We start from the raw sequence: 16611 nt of genomic DNA, 5'->3' as shown, positions 1-16611 counted from the left end.
ATAACTAACACCCTTCTGCCAAGGTATAATCTAATAAAAACATATTAAAGCATATACCATAAATGTAAAACGTTAAAACTAGACATTTCCTCATCCTTCAGTATTTGCTTAGCTTTGACATTCATTATTATGGAAGCGTTCACATTCATTATTTGCTTATAATTTGGCTACATGCTTACATAGTAAGGGGTAAATAATTGCTCTTGTATGCTGCCTCTACTCCGCGTCTGATTGTATCTTTGCACATGTCTTTAGGCTGTATCGACAGCGGTATGAGATGCCAGCCTGTGGGGACACCGAAAGTCGTATCTTGCACCTCTCAGGGGATTTCTCTGCACCAGCTGAATTCTTTGTTACCTTGTCCGTGTTTGCTTTCTTTTATTCCATGTTTGCTTTGGTAATTTACTTGCTCTTCCATGAACGATACACTCAGATTCGGAGAGTACCTATTGTGGTAAGTGGCTCTAGTCATGTCAAGAGTTACTGGGGTCCTAAGTAAAACTAGGAGGACACTTTATAATGTTGGGTGTATCAGTAGTTCTTCTGACTGCAGTGGGGTTCCTTTATTATGACCGGATCCCTAACAGCAATGTGTTGATTTTTTATTTTATTTTCGCTTTTAAGCACTGAAAACCCCTTTAAAGGGAACCTGTCACCAGGTCTTTGCTACCCCATCTGAGACCAGCATGATGTAGGGGCAGAGACCCTAATTCCTGCAATGTATAAATTAATGGGCTGTTTGCTGCAGCTTTGATAAAATCACTGTTTTATCTGCTGCAGATCTAGCTGTTCCCTGAAGGCTGAGCTCTGTATAACCCCACCCACACACCTTTGATTGGGAGAACTCTTGTGTATACTGTGCATAGGAGTAAAACTGCCAATTGGTGGAGGCGAAGTTATACATGGCTCATGAATATGGAGGACTGCATGGCAGCAGGTTTACTAGTCCTCTAGTGATAATCTGCTGCTGATAAAACTGTGATTTTATCGTAACTGCAGCAAGCCAACCAGTAAGTGACACCGCTGGAATTAGGTTTGCTGCCATTACATCATGCTGCTCTCAAATTATGGGGCAAAATCCTGATGACAGATTGCCATTTAAAGAGATCCTGTCAGCAGGATTTCGCTATGTAAAGTACAAACAGGCCCATTGTTAGGATTTGAACCTGTGACTCTTTGTTTGTCTGTTCCTTTGCTTGAGGAGCTATTCGGAACTTGCTTGACTTCTGTCTGAAACCATATGAACTTCGTCTGGATAGAGATCATCACCGCTCTGTTGATTGGTCCCCGCCCTGACTGAGCTTGATTGGACCTGCTATATATACCTGGCCCTGTGCAGCTTCCTGTTGCTGAGTATTTTGTGTGCTCAGTCTAACTGAGTGAAGCAATCTCTGAGCTCCTGGTTGGAAGGTGTCTTGCTGGCATCTCCCTGCTTCTTACTGATATTCTGCTGCTACTACCCTGAACTCCTGCTTTGTGCTCGTGTGTAATACAGGCCGGCCCTTGCTCGGGCTGGTGCCTGCATCTGCGGATATATTGGACTACCACTGTCATATATTGCATCTCCAGAGGTCTTTCTACGGTCCGGTCACTTGTATACATCTGCTTCGGCCACTGACCTTCAGTCCTGTATCGCCAGTAACGTGACACCCATATTAGTGCTATAATACTGATTAAAATGATATGTTCGGTGAAGAAATCTGTTTTGTGGTTCTTGTGTACCATGCATGCGCAGCCACCACCATTTTGTGGGAGACCTAATGTTTTTTGGACACAAAATAAGTACTGCGCAGGCGCGATGTTTAAAATAGGAGACAAATCACTGACGGATCAGTGACCTGTCATTCAAACAGGAGGCAGACGAAGGACCAGAGCAACAAGAAAAGACCCTGCCCATAGTCCCACCCCGATGCACGAAGACGTGATTACAGCAAAACTTTAGACACTCATTACACAAGAACCACAATACGGATTTCTTCACCGCGCGTATCATTTTCATCAGTATTACAGCACTAATATGGGCATGTCTGTAGTTTACATAGCAAAATCCTGCTGACAAGATCTCTTTAATTACTAAATGCAGAATATTATAAGTAATGTATCTGAAGAGTATTTTTACCCTTTTTCGTTGCATTTATTATGTTATGTTCCTATGTAAAATATGTTTTAGTATAACATTAATGTTAGCTGATTTACACTAGATCTTCTCTATTAATCAAATACTGATGGCCTTCATGGTGATGTCATTTTGCAGGATCTTTGTGTGACTGGTGGCTTTGCCTTCTTGTGGCTTGTAGCTGCTTCAGCATGGGGAAAAGGTCTCATGGATGTGAAATTAGCTACTCACCCATCTAGCATCTTGTCGTCAATGCCGTTGTGCCAGCTGGAAAACGCGTCTTGCAGTGCCGGCGTTACACCATACTATGGCCTTGCCAACATATCAGTGGTAAGTAATCGCTAAATGAAATTCTGTACCGTGTGCCAAAAGTGTTATATACTCGAGAGTATATACTATTTACTGAACTATACCTAATAAAGAACACAAAGTAAAACATTATAATAATAATTATTAATAATAAGTTAATATACACAATAGTAAAATCTAAACACTATAAAAATAGGAAACAATTTAGTGACTACAGAATTGACAGAGATAACCAAGCTATTTCCATCAGTCCCGTAGACATAAATGGAGCAGCAGAAGTCATGTGTGATCATGCTATTCCAGTCAATTCTGATAGCTGTGAGAAGGAAATGGAGATTGATTGATCCCCAGCTGTCACATATTTAGCGCCTCTCCTTTGGTTAGGTGATAATTTTTTTCTTACAGTAAACCCACTGTATAATTATACTGTATATATGCAGATGTTATATACAGAGGTGTCCACCTCAAATCCGAAGGTACTAAATTTGTCTACAAAAAAAGTGTGCTGGCATAGAAGAAAATCAGTAAAAACTGATGTCAAAACTGATCCCATAGTTTCTTCTAGAGTTGTATTAGTTCCACCAGCAGAAGTCTTTCAAGTCCAGACTGATACAAAAAGTGCTCAACTTTGTCATCACTGTTCGAGCCAATGCGAAACATCACCTGGTCAGACAGAACGGCTATACTGTACATGATGCATCAATGACTTATATCCCTGGAGGTCTACAAGTTTTCAGTTTAACACATTCCGTGCAAACGTTCAGCACATGTGTTAGGAGATAGTTCTGCTACATTCATAGCTGAACACCTAATGGATAGTTTAGATATATCATTTAGCATCCAACAAGCAGGTACATGTAAGTAAACCCTTTTTTCAGTATAATTGGCCACCTATAAAAGAGTATAATATGTACTGTCCTTTTTTTGCATGTGACCTACTAAAGAGATGAAGATTTCCTAAAGAAAATTATGTCCGATAAGAACAGCTGTGTGGGGACAGAATCAGTATAGAGCAATCATTTTATGTGTCAGGATAGGTAAATGACTAATGATGACCACTAATTTACCGCATTAAAAGGGATAGCATGTCTTCATTGTCAGGACTCCACCAAACTAATCTACGCTATAAGTAAGAAATAGAAAAAACTTTCTTATTAGTTAAATATGCATTTTTATCCATTTCTCTTCCTTCCCCTGTCCCTGAACTGATAACTTACTCATGAATACTGGTAATATCCATCTTGCTTAAGACCAGATAGACTGCCAAATCACTGAGGGATCACATTACAGCTGCTTATCAAAGTCTATGGAGAGGGAAAGGGAAGAATGAGCAGAGTTAATGATGCAGATCTACACAGACTGTGATTCTTCTTTCTATTAAAAGCTTTATCAAGCCCCAGTGCTGGATTGACAGCTACACTGCTCAATACTGCAATGTTCCCCATGCTCCTGCTGCTTATGAATATCTACTACAGAGACGGAACCATTGACTTGTATTGCCAATTTTTGATCTGACCCTCGGTTCAAAATCAGATATGTCTCTGATATTTACACTCAGTCTGAGAAAAAAAATCAGATATGTGAATAGTCTCTTAGAATATCATTGGTATGAGTGCTAGCCATGAAAAACACGGAGTGCACTCGTACGCAGTAATCCGACATATAAATGAGCCCTTAGTTTGAGTACAGTTAAGTCATGACTTTACCAGAACTTCTGTCCTTATTTTGTAATGATTTATTTATTACAGTATTCTACCACATTTCTGTACTCTCACTTTTCCTTGCTTTCACCACAGCTCTTTGGATTTCTGAATTTTCTGATCTGGGCAGCGAATGCATGGTTTGTGTTCAAAGAAACTGCATGGAGCAAACCTGCCACCAGCAAAGAGGAGTCTGCTGAGCGTGGGGAGGCTGAAGATCTGCAGTGATCCTGTGCACCTAGATCAGGAAGCCTTTCTCTGACTGTGACTCTCTACTTGCTCCTTCGAGTGGACTTAAGTGACTCTGCTTTTATTTACTTAGAATTGCTCAGTATTCTGATGCGGGTCTTAAGTCACCTTGTACCAAAAAAAGAAACAAATCCACTCCAATACAATATTTTTCTTCCATCTTTCTGATTTCCAAAGTCATTAATCCGTCTACAAGTTGTTACCTCCACTGGTGCTATTTATTAAATAAAATGATGTCCACTTTCTGATCTTGGTCAGATTCTTGCCTCCAGAAGCCCTGTCTGCCTGCCAACCACACAAAAATCATAAATAATAAATAAATCGAGGAGTAGGCAGCTTTTTTCACAGCTACAATTCAATACTTTCTCTAAAAAATAACACACAGAATGCTAATTTTCCATCTGTAGCAGAAAACTGAGACCACTCCTTGGACTTTTGGTGAAGATTTACAGTTTGAACTCCAGAGGGTCTGCAGACGGGTTAATTTATTGATTGGGGCTAGTCTGCGCTTGGCTACCTTCAGCAGTTTCCGCAAAGAAATTGCTTTAAGCCCTTTGGTTTTGCATTTTCATTTTTCGCTCCCCTTCTTCCCAGAGCCATAACTTCTTTATTTTTTTGGTCAAAATGGCCATGTGAGGGCTTGTTTTTTGGGGGGCAAGTTGTACTTTTGAATGACACCATTGGTTTTACCATGTCATGTACTCAAAAACGGGAAAAAAATTCCAAGTGCGATGAAATTGAAATAAAAGTGCAATCTCACTGTTGTTTTTTCTTTGATTTTTTTTTACTAGGTTCACTAAATGCTAAAACTGACCTGTCATTATGAATCTCCAGGTCATTACAAGTTCATAGACACCAAACATGTCTAGGTTCTTTTTTTTCTAAGTGGTGAAAAAAAATTCCAAACTTTGTTAAAAAAAAAAAAATTGCGCCATTTACCCGTAGCGTCTCCATTTTTCATGATCTCGGGTTGGGTGAGGGCTTATTTTTTGCGTGCCGAGCTGATGTTTTTAATGATACCATTTTGGTGCAGATACGATCTTATAAACGCCCGTTATTGCATTTTAATGCAATGTCGCGGTGACCAAAAAACGTAATTCTGGCATTTTAACTTTTTTCTAGCTACACTATTTAGCGATCAGGTTAATCCTTTTTTATTGATAGATCGAGCGATTCTGATACCAAATGTGTATGTTTGATTTTTTTTATTGTTTTATTTTAAATGGAGCAAAAGGGGGGTGATTCAAACGTTTATTTTTTTTTTAGATTTTTAAAAACATTTTTTTTAACTTTTGGCATGCTTCAATAGTCTCCATGGGAGTCTAGAAGCTGCTATAACCCGATCACCTCTACCAGGTCACCTCTACCCAATCACCTCTACCAGTACCAGTATTCCTTTGGCATCAAAGACCTTGCTCTATCCTGGATCTCCTCATACCTTTCCAAGTGCACATTTAGTGTTTCCTACTCCCACACTACCTCCTTATCCCACTCTCTCTCTGTTAGTGTCCCTCAAGGCTCTGTCCTAGGACTCCTTCTCTTCTCAATAAATACCCTTGGCCTGGGACAACTCATAACGTTGTGGCACCCCAGGAGTTTGGATGCCACAGTGGTATTGCCTTCCTCCATGGGAGGGTGATGCCATGCCTGGAAGTGAGAAGGAATTCCCTTAGCAGGTAACACTAGCATACAGCACTTTCCTGACTCCAGGCCAGAAGGGGGAGCTCTAAACCTGGCTTCAGGGTAGCTTCCTTATAAGTTCTGGCTTGGAGGAGCAGTTACGGTCAGTATGTGTGAGACAGTGAAGGGAAAAGAAGCAAAGGAGAGAGAAACTGGGAGTGGAGCTCACCCCCAGGATTAAGAGCAAGAAACCGGACCCCGTGGTCCGAGGTTGTTTGGGAACTGTATGCCCCACAGCTGAAACCGGAGGGCAGGAGATTGCAGGTCTCCTGGCCCATCTAACACCCGAAGACACAGCAGCAGATTAGAGCCTGGAGTCACCACGAGAAAGGGACACCTGTAAAAAGGCTCGAGCCGACTGCCATGCGGGTAGTGTCCCACCTGAGGGACAGATTGAGAGAGGGACTTGATTAAAGCTATGGCATCAAGAACCTAGAATTCAGCGCAGAAGGGAAGGCTTCCAACCCCACCTGGCTAGGGGGATTCCGAACGGCTTCCAGGCTGCCCAGATTCCAAAGATCACCTGTAAACTGTGCCCAGGACTGCACTGGCAATTAAAAGGTAAAGAGACTGTGAATCCTGTGTCCTCCAATTATTTCCTGCACCCCAACATCTACAACCCCTCATAGACTCGTAGCCCTGGGGACACAGGTGGCGTCACCAACATTACTACATTAGATGTTATTTCCCACTACACTTCATTTTCCTTAATTGGATGCCTAGGGCCACGGACCGGGTCACTGCCGCCGTGACCACCCCTTTAAGAACTGTGCCAACCCGGTACCGAGTATCCCACGGTCCTAGCGGGCGCTCCAAAGTCCTAAGGCTTCCAGTACCACCTATATGCTGAAGACAGTCAGATCTACCTCTCTGGCTCAGATGTCGCCTCTCTGCTGTCCAGAATTCCAGAGCGTCTATCAGCCATATCCTTCTTCTTCTCCTCTTGTTTCCTCAAGCTCAATGTGGACAATCTGAACTAATTAACTTTCCTCCATCTCGCATATCTTCCCTACCTGACCTATCTATCACAATAAATGACATTACATTTTCCCCGGAAATCCGCTGCCTCGGAATAACCCTTTACTCTGCTCTGTCCTTCAAAGCACACATCCAAGCTCTCGCCACCTCCTATTGCCTCCAGCTCAAAAATATTTCCAGAATCTGTGCTTTCCTCAACCCACTATCTACTAAAATGCTTGTGCAACACCACTAGGGCGGTGGGGCACTCTAAACAGGGTCGGATGGTTCTTAAAGGGGTGATCACGGCAGCAGTGACCCGGTCTGTGGCCCTGGGTGGCGCGCAATTAAAAGGGATGTATGATGGAAAGGAATAAAGTTTATATAGGAAAAGGGGATAATTCGTGACGCCACCTGTGGTACTCAGCCAGGGATGGCCGACGCTGCTTAAAGGGACCGCTGAGGATGATGATGATGCAGCTGGAATGGTTCTGCTCCCCACAGGTGGAGCAGGGGCCCAGGGCTACCAGAACAGTTTATGAGGGATGGTGGACATTGGAGTGCAGGAATGAGGGTGCAGGAATAACTAGAGGACTCAAGGGTTGCAGTTTCCTTTACCTTTAAACCCAGGTTGCAGGTGCAGTCCGGGGCACACTCACAGCTGATGATGGAGATCCGGGCAGCCTGGAAGCAATTCAGGATCCTCCTAGCCAGGTGGGGTTGGAGGCCTCCCTGCTGTGCTGTTCTCTGGATGCTTGCTGCTTTTACTTCTCCTCAAGTCCCTCTCTCAGTCTGTCCACTATGTGAAACACTACCTGCATGGCAGGCAGCTTGAGGCTTGAGCCTGTTCCAGGTGTCACTCCCTAGTGCTGACTCCGGGCTCTCGTTTGCTGCTGTGCCTTTGGGTGTCCAATGGGGCCAGGAGACGTGCAATCTCGCTGTCCTCCGAATTTGGTGGCGGGACCTGCAATTCCCACACACCATGGACTCCGGTGTCCAATCTTCGGCGCTCAGTCCTGGGGTGAGCTCAATCGCAGCTCCTATCCCACAGATTCTCCTCACTTGCCTCTTCCTCCTTCTCAGTCTGCTTCCTCACACACACTAACTAACCCCATCTCCAGACCAGAACTTATAGGGAAGTTCCCCTGAAAATCGGGTTAGAGCTCCACCTTCTGATCTGGAGTCAGGAAAGGTGTTGCATGCTGACTGTATTACCTGCTAAGGGGATCCCTCTTGCTTCCAGGCATGGCATCACCCCCCTGAGAAAGGCAATGCCACTCTGGCAACCGGACTCCTGGGGTGCCACACGTGTACATGCCCTCATCATCTCCTTCCTTGACTACTGCAACATCCTCCTCTGTGGCCTACTTTCTAACATTCTTGCACCTCTCCACCCCATCCTTAACTTTGCTGCCCAACTAATTAATCTCTCTCCTTGCTGCACTCCTGCTTCCCCCCTTTTCAAATCCCTTAATTGGCTCCCAATTTCCCAATGTATCTAGTTCAAATTACTAACAGTAACCTACAAAGCCATCCATAACCTGTCTTCTCCGTATATCTCCAGATATCTTCCCTCACGTAATCTCCAGTCCTCCCAAGACCTCCTTCAATCCTCTACACTTATTTGCTCCTCACCCAATCGCCTCCAAGACTTCCCCAGAATATCCTCCATCATCTGGAATTCTGTGTCCCAACACGTCTAATTATCCACCACATTTGGCTCCTTCAGACGGAACCTGAAAACCCATCTCTTCAAGAAAGCCTACAACCTGCAATAACTACCCTGCCACCTCAACACCATCGGAGCTTCTGCAACCCCCCAACCTACTGTCTCCTTGCCCATCATCCTGTAGAATATAAGCCCGCAAGGGCAGGGTCCTCTTCCCACTGTACCAGTCTGTCATTGTTAGTTTGTCTACTGTAACCCGTTTGATGTAACCCCTTCTCATGTACAGGACCATGGAATCAATGGTGCTTTATAAATAATTAATAATATTAATAATAATAATCCCGCCAGGGAACACAGCCTGAGACGAGACTAGTATATAGCGGAGCCTGTGGCTAACTATTCCTAGGGCTTTTCCAGGTGATTGTCGGTTCTCTCCCTCATGGGTACATAGGGACAGACCTGTCAATCACCTAGAGCCAGTTGGGATCTAGTCTGTTGTGAATTCTGCTTTTGGGCTCCCTCCGGTGGTTGTAGGTGGTAATGCAGTTGCCCCTGAGTTGCAGTCCTGGTCAGGTGCATCTGCTGATTGCAGTTCTGACTGGGGTATTTAGGCGTGCAGGATTCATTAGTCCTTGCCAGTTGTCAATTGTTGTTGGGAGGTGTAGGACCTCTGCCTGGTTCCTCCTGCCTTTCTGCCAAATCAGCAAAGATAAGTGTCTGGTTTTTTTTTCCTGTGGCACACATGTTGTGTGCTTCACAATTCAGTGCTATTCTTTGTGTTTTCTTGTCCAGCTTAGATTGTGTCAGTATTTTCTCAGTCTTGTTGGATTCTCTGGAGTGGCAGATATACATTCCATGTCTTTAGTTAGATTGTGGAACTTTTTGTATTATCTGCTGTGGATATTTTTGGAAGGGTTTTAATACTGACCGCCTAGTAATCTGTCCTATCCTTTCCTATTTAGCTAGAGTGGCCTCTTTTGCTAAATCCTGTTTTCTACCTGCGTGTGTCTATTCTTCTCCTACTCACAGTCATTATTCGTGGGGGGCTGCCTATCCTTTGGGGGTCTGCTCTGAGGCAAGGTAGCATTCCTATTTCCATCTATAGGGGTATTTAGTCCTCCGGCTGTGTCGAGGTGTCTAGGGTTTTGTTAGGCACACCCCATGGCTACTTCTAGTTGCGGTGTTAGTTCAGGATTTGCGGTCAGTACAGGTTCCACCAACTCCAGAGAAAGTTTCATGCGGCTCCAAGGTCACCAGATCATAACAGTACAACTGGCCCATAATGAGTTAAATGCATCTCAGAAGAAGGGAAGAAAGGTGTTGAGCCATTTTTTTTTCTGCAGTCTGTTTTGTCTTTTTTCCCCTCTTTATTTATGGGTGGCTGAGGAGTCTTGTGCCAGCATGGATGTTCAGGAATTAGCTTCTCGTGTAGACCAGCTTGCTGCTAGGGTACAGGGTATTTCTGATTATATTGCTCAGACTCCTGCTTTAGAGCCGAAGATTCCTACTCCTGATTTGTTTTTTGGTGATAGGTCCAAATTTTTGGGTTTTAAAAACAATTGTAAACTGTTTTTTGCTCTGAGACCGCGATCCTCTGGTGATTCCATTCAACAGGTTAAAATTGTCATCTCCCTGCTGTGTGGCGATCCACAGGATTGGGCATTTTCCCTGGAATCTGGGAATTCGGCCTTGCTTAATGTAGATTCCTTTTTTCAGGCTTTAGGATTATTATATGATGAACCGAATTCTGTGGATCAAGCGGAGAAAACCTTGTTGGCCCTGTCTCAGGGTCAAGAGGCGGCAGAATTGTTTTGTCAGAAATTTAGAAAATGGTCTGTGTTGACTAAATGGAATGATGATGCTTTGGCGGCAATTTTCAGAAAGGGTCTTTCTGAATCCGTTAAAGATGTTATGGTGGGGTTTCCCACGCCTTCTGGTCTGAGTGATTCTATGTCTCTGGCCATTCAGATTGATCGGCGCTTGCGGGAGCGTCAAACTGTGCGCGCTGTGGCGTCGTCCTTAGAGCAAAGTCATTGTGGCGACGCTTCTCATGTCATTTCAGTCTGCCCTAAGCGGACAAAAAGGATCGCTAGTTCATTTACTATCAGTACTGTACAACCTAAATTTCTGTTATCGGTGTCCTTGATCTGCTCATTGTCATCATTTTCTGTCATGGCGTTTGTGGATTCAGACGCCGCCTTGAACTTAATGGATTTTGAGTTTGCCAGGCGTTGTGGTTTTCCCTTGCAGCCTCTGCAGAACCCTATTCCTTTAACGGGGATTGATGCTACACCTTTGGCTAAAAATAAGCCCCAGTTTTGGACACAGGTGACCATGCACATGGCGCCAGCCCATCAGGAAGATTGTCGATTTCTGGTGTTGCATAATTTGCATGATGTTATCGTGCTGGGTTTCCCGTGGTTGCAGGTACAAAATCCTGTGTTGGATTGGAAATCTATGTCTGTGACTAGTTGGGGTTGTCAGGGGGTTCATAATGATGTTCCTTTGATGTCAATCTCCTCTTCTTCCTCTTCTGAAATTCCAGAGTTTTTGTCTGATTTTCAGGATGTATTCGATGAGCCAAGTCCAGTTCCCTTCCACCGCACAGGGACTGTGATTGTGCGATTGACTTGAGTCCAGGCAGTAAGTTTCCTAAGGGCCGACTTTTCAACCTGTCTGTGCCTGAACATACCGCCATGCGGAGTTATGTTAAGGAGTCTTTGGAGAAAGGGCATATTCGGCCATCTTCTTCACCGTTGGGAGCAGGTTTTTTTTTTGTTGCTAAGAAGGATGGCTCCTTGAGACCTTGTATTGATTATCACCTCCTGAATAAGATCACGGTCAAGTTTCAATACCCTTTACCTTTGCTTTCCGATTTGTTTGCTAGGATTAAGGGGGCTAGTTGGTTTACGAAGATTGACCTTCGGGGGGCATATAATCTTGTTCGTATTAAACAGGGTGATGAATGGAAAACTGCGTTTAATATGCCCGAAGGCCATTTTGAATACCTTGTGATGCCATTCGGGCTCACTAACGCTCCATCTGTTTTTCAATCCTTCATGCATGATATCTTCCGGACTTATTTTGATAAATTCTTGATTGTATATTTGGACGATATTTTGATTTTTTCCGATGATTGGAAGTCTCATGTGGAACAGGTCAGGATGGTATTTCAGATCCTTCGTGACAATGCTTTGTTTGTGAAGGGGTCTAAGTGTCTCTTTGGGGTGCAGAAGGTTTCTTTTTTGGGCTTTATTTTTTCTCCCTCATCTATGGAGATGGATCCGGTTAAGGTTCAGGCCATTCATGATTGGATTCAACCCACATCCGTGAAGAGCCTTCAGAAATTTTGGGGTTTTGCAAATTTTTATCGCCGTTTCATTGCTAACTTCTCCAGCGTGGTTAAACCCTTGACTGATTTGACGAAAAAAGGCGCTGATGTGGCGAATTGGTCCTCTGCGGCTGTCTCTGCCTTTCAGGATCTTAAACGCCGATTTACTTCTGCTCCGGTGTTGCGCCAACCAGATGTTTCTCTTCCGTTTCAGGTTGAGATTGATGCTTTTGAGATTGGGGTAGGGGCCGTTTTGTCTCAGAGGGATTCTGTTGGTTCTTTGATGAGACCGTGTGCCTTCTTCTCCCGCAAGTTTTCACCTGCTGAACGCAATTATGATATCGGCAATCGGGAGTTGTTGGCTATGAAGTGGGCGTTTGAGGAGTGGCGACATTGGCTTGAGGGAGCTAAGCACCGTATCCTGACCGATCATAATAATTTGATTTACCTCGAGTCTGCCAAACGGCTGAGTCCTAGACAGGCTTGATGGTCCTTGTTTTTTTCCCGTTTTGATTTCGTGGTTTCGTACCTTCCGGGTTCTAAGAATATTAAGGCTGATGCCCTTTCTAGGAGTTTTTTGCCTGATTCTCCTGAGGTCCTTGAACCGGTCGGCATTCTGAAAGAAGGGGTGGTCCTTTCTGCCATTTCCCCTGATTTACGGCGGGTTCTTCAGGAATTTCAGGCTGATAGACCTGACCGTTGTCCTGTGGGGAAATTGTTTGTTCCTGACAGATGGACTAGTAGAGTGATTTCTGAGGTTCACTGTTCTGTGTTGGCTGGTCATCCTGGTATTTTTGGTACCAGAGATTTAGTTGGTAGGTCCTTTTGGTGGCCTTCATTGTCACGTGATGTGCGTTCTTTTGTGCAGTCCTGTGGGACTTGTGCGCGGGCCAAGCCTTGTTGTTCCCGTGCTAGTGGGTTACTTTTGCCATTGCCGGTCTCTGAGAGGCCCTGGACGCATATTTCTATGGATTTTATTTCTGATCTGGGTTGTTTGTGACCGGTTTTCTAAGATGGTTCATTTGGTGCCTTTGCCTAAATTGCCTTCCTCTTCAGAGTTGGTTCCGTTGTTTTTTCAGCATGTGGTTCGTTTGCATGGTATTCCGGACAGAGGTTCCCAGTTTGTTTCTAGGTTTTGGCGGGCCTTTTGTGCTAGGCTGGGCATTGATTTGTCTTTTTCTTCTGCATTTCATCTTCAGACAAATGGCCAGACCGAGCGAACTAATCAGACTTTGGAGACTTATTTGAGATGCTTTGTGTCTGCCGATCAGGATGATTGGGTGGCCTTTTTGCCATTGGCCGAGTTTGCCCTTAATAATCGGGCTAGTTTGGCTACTTTGGTTTCGCCTTTTTTTGTAATTTTGGTTTTCATCCTCGTTTTTTTCTGGGCAGGTTGAGCCTTCTGACTGTCCTGGTGTGGATTCTGTGGTTGACAGGTTGCAGCAGATTTGGGCTCATGTGGTGGACAATTTGGTGTTGTCTCAGGAGGAGGCTCAACGTTTTGCTAACCATCGTCGGTGTGTTGGTTCCCGGCTTCGGGTTGGGGATTTGGTTTGGTTGTCTTCCCGTCATGTTCCTATGAAGGTCTCTTCCCCTAAGTTTAAGCCTCGGTTTATTGGTCCTTATAGGATTTCTGAGATTATTAATCCGGTGTCTTTTTGATTGGCGCTTCCGGCCTCTTTTGCTATCCATAATGTCTTTCATAGATCTTTATTGCGGAAATATGTGGTGCCCGTTGTTCCCTCTGTTGATCCTCCGGCCCCTGTTTTGGTTGATGGGGAGTTGGAGTATGTGGTTGAGAAGATTTTGGATTCTCGTTTTTCGAGGCGGAGGCTTCAGTACCTTGTCAAATGGAAGTGTTATGGTCAGGAGGATAATTCTTGGGTTTTTGCTTCTGATGTCCATGCTGCTGATTTGGTTCATGCTTTTCATCTGGCTCATCCTGATCGGCCTGGGGGCTCTGGTGAGGGTTCGGTGACCCCTCCTCAAGGGGGGGGGGTACTGTTGTGAATTCTGCTTTTTGGCTCCCTCCAGTGGTTGTAGGTGGTAATGCAGTTGCCCCTGAGTTGCAGTCCTGGTCAGGTGTATCTGCTGATTGCAGTTCTGACTGGGGTATTTAGGCGTGCAGGATTCATTAGTCCTTGCCAGTTGTCAATTGTTGTTGGGAGGTGTAGGACCTCTGCCTGGTTCCTCCTGCCTTTCTGCCAAATCAGCAAAGATAAGTGTCTGTTTTTTTTTTTCCTGTGGCACACATGTTGTGTGCTTCACAATTCAGTGCTATTCTTTGTGTTTTCTTGTCCAGCTTAGATTGTGTCAGTATTTTCTCAGTCTTGTTGGATTCTCTGGAGTGGCAGATATACATTCCATGTCTTTAGTTAGATTGTGGAACTTTTTGTATTATCTGCTGTGGATATTTTTGGAAGGGTTTTAATACTGTCCGCCTAGTAATCTGTCCTATCCTTTCCTATTTAGCTAGAGTGGCCTCTTTTGCTAAATCCTGTTTTCTACCTGCGTGTGTCTATTCTTCTCCTACTCAGTCATTATTCGTGGGGGGGGCTGCCTATCCTTTGGGGGTCCGCTCTGACGCAAGGTAGCATTCCTATTTCCATCTATAGGGGTATTTAGTCCTCCGGCTGTGTCGAGGTGTCTAGGGTTTTGTTAGGCACACCCCACGGCTACTTCTAGTTGCGGTGTTAGTTCAGGATTTGCGGTCAGTACAGGTTCCACCGACTCCAGAGAAAGTTTCATGCGGCTCCAAGGTCACCAGATCATAACACTAGTCTGGTCTTTGGCTGTGGTCACTGGTTGGATCATTAGAGAATATTTTTTAAAAAACGTTAGAGCATTTCAGAGAGTTAATATATCTGGCTCCGATTGTGCAGCCATGCTCGGATTCATGTCCGTAATTTGAGAAATATGAATCAGATGACACGTTCCCTTTAAAATGTGTCAGACAGCCATTATGTCTCTGTCTGTGTCTTCAAGTCACTTAAATTAACTGATATGAAGCCTCCCCCTATTTTTTAAAATCTAAGAAGGCCACCTGCTGCTGCAGAACATCTTTTAAAAGATGATCATTAATTCTGGGGTTTACTTACCTATGGTGCAACATGTGCAGCTGCATAGGGTCCGATAAGCAGCTTCCCACATCTGTTCGAATACAGGTCATTTCCTGACTTAATGACTTTTATGGCTAATAATTCCTTGTCAATTGGTAGAAAGATAACAAGGGGCCCGTATGCTGTCTTATGGGGGTCGTAAACTGTCTTATAGGGGTCCTAAACTGTCTTATAGGGGGTCCTAAGCTGTCTGATAGGGTTCCTAAGCCGTCTGATAGTGGGTCCTAAGCTGTCTTATAGGGGGTCCTAAACCGTCTTATAGTTGGTTCTAAATTGTCTGTGTCGCCTACGCATTAATTTCTTTTCACCCCTTCTATTTACCTCTTAATGACTTATAACACATAGTGGGGATATAGAAGAAGGAAAATGCCGGCTGTGCTATATGTCTGGCGTCTGTCTCTATCAGCAGCGGCCAGGGCGAACTACCATTGCTGTTTCCAACCATTTCGATGCCACTGTCAATTATTGACAGCAATATTTCATGACCTGTGTGCCAGTCCGCTGGTGACACAATTGCGGGAAGCTGATGCGTTGTCTTGGCAGACATGGACCTTCTGAAAACCCCTGAAACTGCCACCTTAGTCCTTCTCACTTTAGTGGAGTGATCTCAGTGCCGCACGGGGCTGCGCTGCGGAAATGAAGAAATCTCGATGGTATAAATTTAAGGTTTTTATTATACCAACACGTTTCAGTGCAGGACTGGCACATTTTTCAAGTTAAAAAACAAATGTCAACATCAACTCTATCTGTGGTTTCCCGAATTCCACTACTTTTCCTTCTTAGTGTCCACTCTTAATTTTGAGGAGAGTATATTAATTTTGCCACAGTACACTAACTATTGCACACAATAGTTCCACTATGGCACATGCACAATTAAGCTTGGACTGGCCCACAGAGGAACGGGTGAATCCCCCAGTGGGGCCGCCAAGCCCCTACATGGACAGTGTTTGCTACAGAACATTTAGAGAGAAGCTTTCTCCAGGATTTCACCTCCCAAGCTATTTATACGCACATGCAGCAATACCTTTACAAGGCCAGTCCGTTCCTCCTGTTTGAATTGATATGCAAATAAGGCTGTAGATCCGAAGCCTCTGTCACTCCAGCTCTATTCCCCGCCCAGTGCCGCCACCTCCTGCTTAATGCTACGGTCACACTAGCAGTATTTGGTCTGTATTTCACATCAGTATTTGTAAGCCAAAGCCAGGATTGGGTGATAAATACAGAAGTGGAGCATATGTTTCTATTATACTTTTCCTCTGATTGTTCCGCTTCTGGTTTTGGCTTACAAATACTCATGGAAAATACCGCCCAAATTCTGACAGTGTGACCGTAGCCTAACTGACAGCCTCTACGTGTTGTGTCTTCACTCTTCAGGCAAAGGAGTCATCAGTCAAGCAGGAGGCAGTGTGGGGTGGGAAATAGAGCTGGAGTGACAAAGGCTTCAGATCTACCATAGTTCTTCAGCCTCATTTGCCTATCAA

The 16611-nt window shown here is 44.4% G+C and overlaps 1 protein-coding gene across 1 annotated transcript in view; it reads left to right on the top strand.

The window, feature by feature from the left end:
- SYPL2 (synaptophysin like 2) overlaps nt 1–4619 on the top strand; it is a 38168-nt gene extending 33549 nt beyond the window's left edge. Inside the window, exons 5-7 of the mRNA XM_077295253.1 lie at nt 256–454; nt 2255–2446; nt 4222–4619. Coding sequence (XP_077151368.1) covers nt 256–454; nt 2255–2446; nt 4222–4353 — 523 coding nt within the window. The 3' untranslated portion in view covers nt 4354–4619. The remainder of the gene's footprint in view (nt 1–255; nt 455–2254; nt 2447–4221) is intronic.
- The last annotated feature ends 11992 nt before the right edge of the window (nt 4620–16611 follow it).

Source organism: Ranitomeya variabilis, chromosome 3, assembly GCF_051348905.1.
Source record: "Ranitomeya variabilis isolate aRanVar5 chromosome 3, aRanVar5.hap1, whole genome shotgun sequence".
Taxonomy (NCBI): Eukaryota; Metazoa; Chordata; class Amphibia; order Anura; family Dendrobatidae; genus Ranitomeya; species Ranitomeya variabilis.
This window is presented reverse-complemented; position numbering and strand designations above follow the sequence as displayed.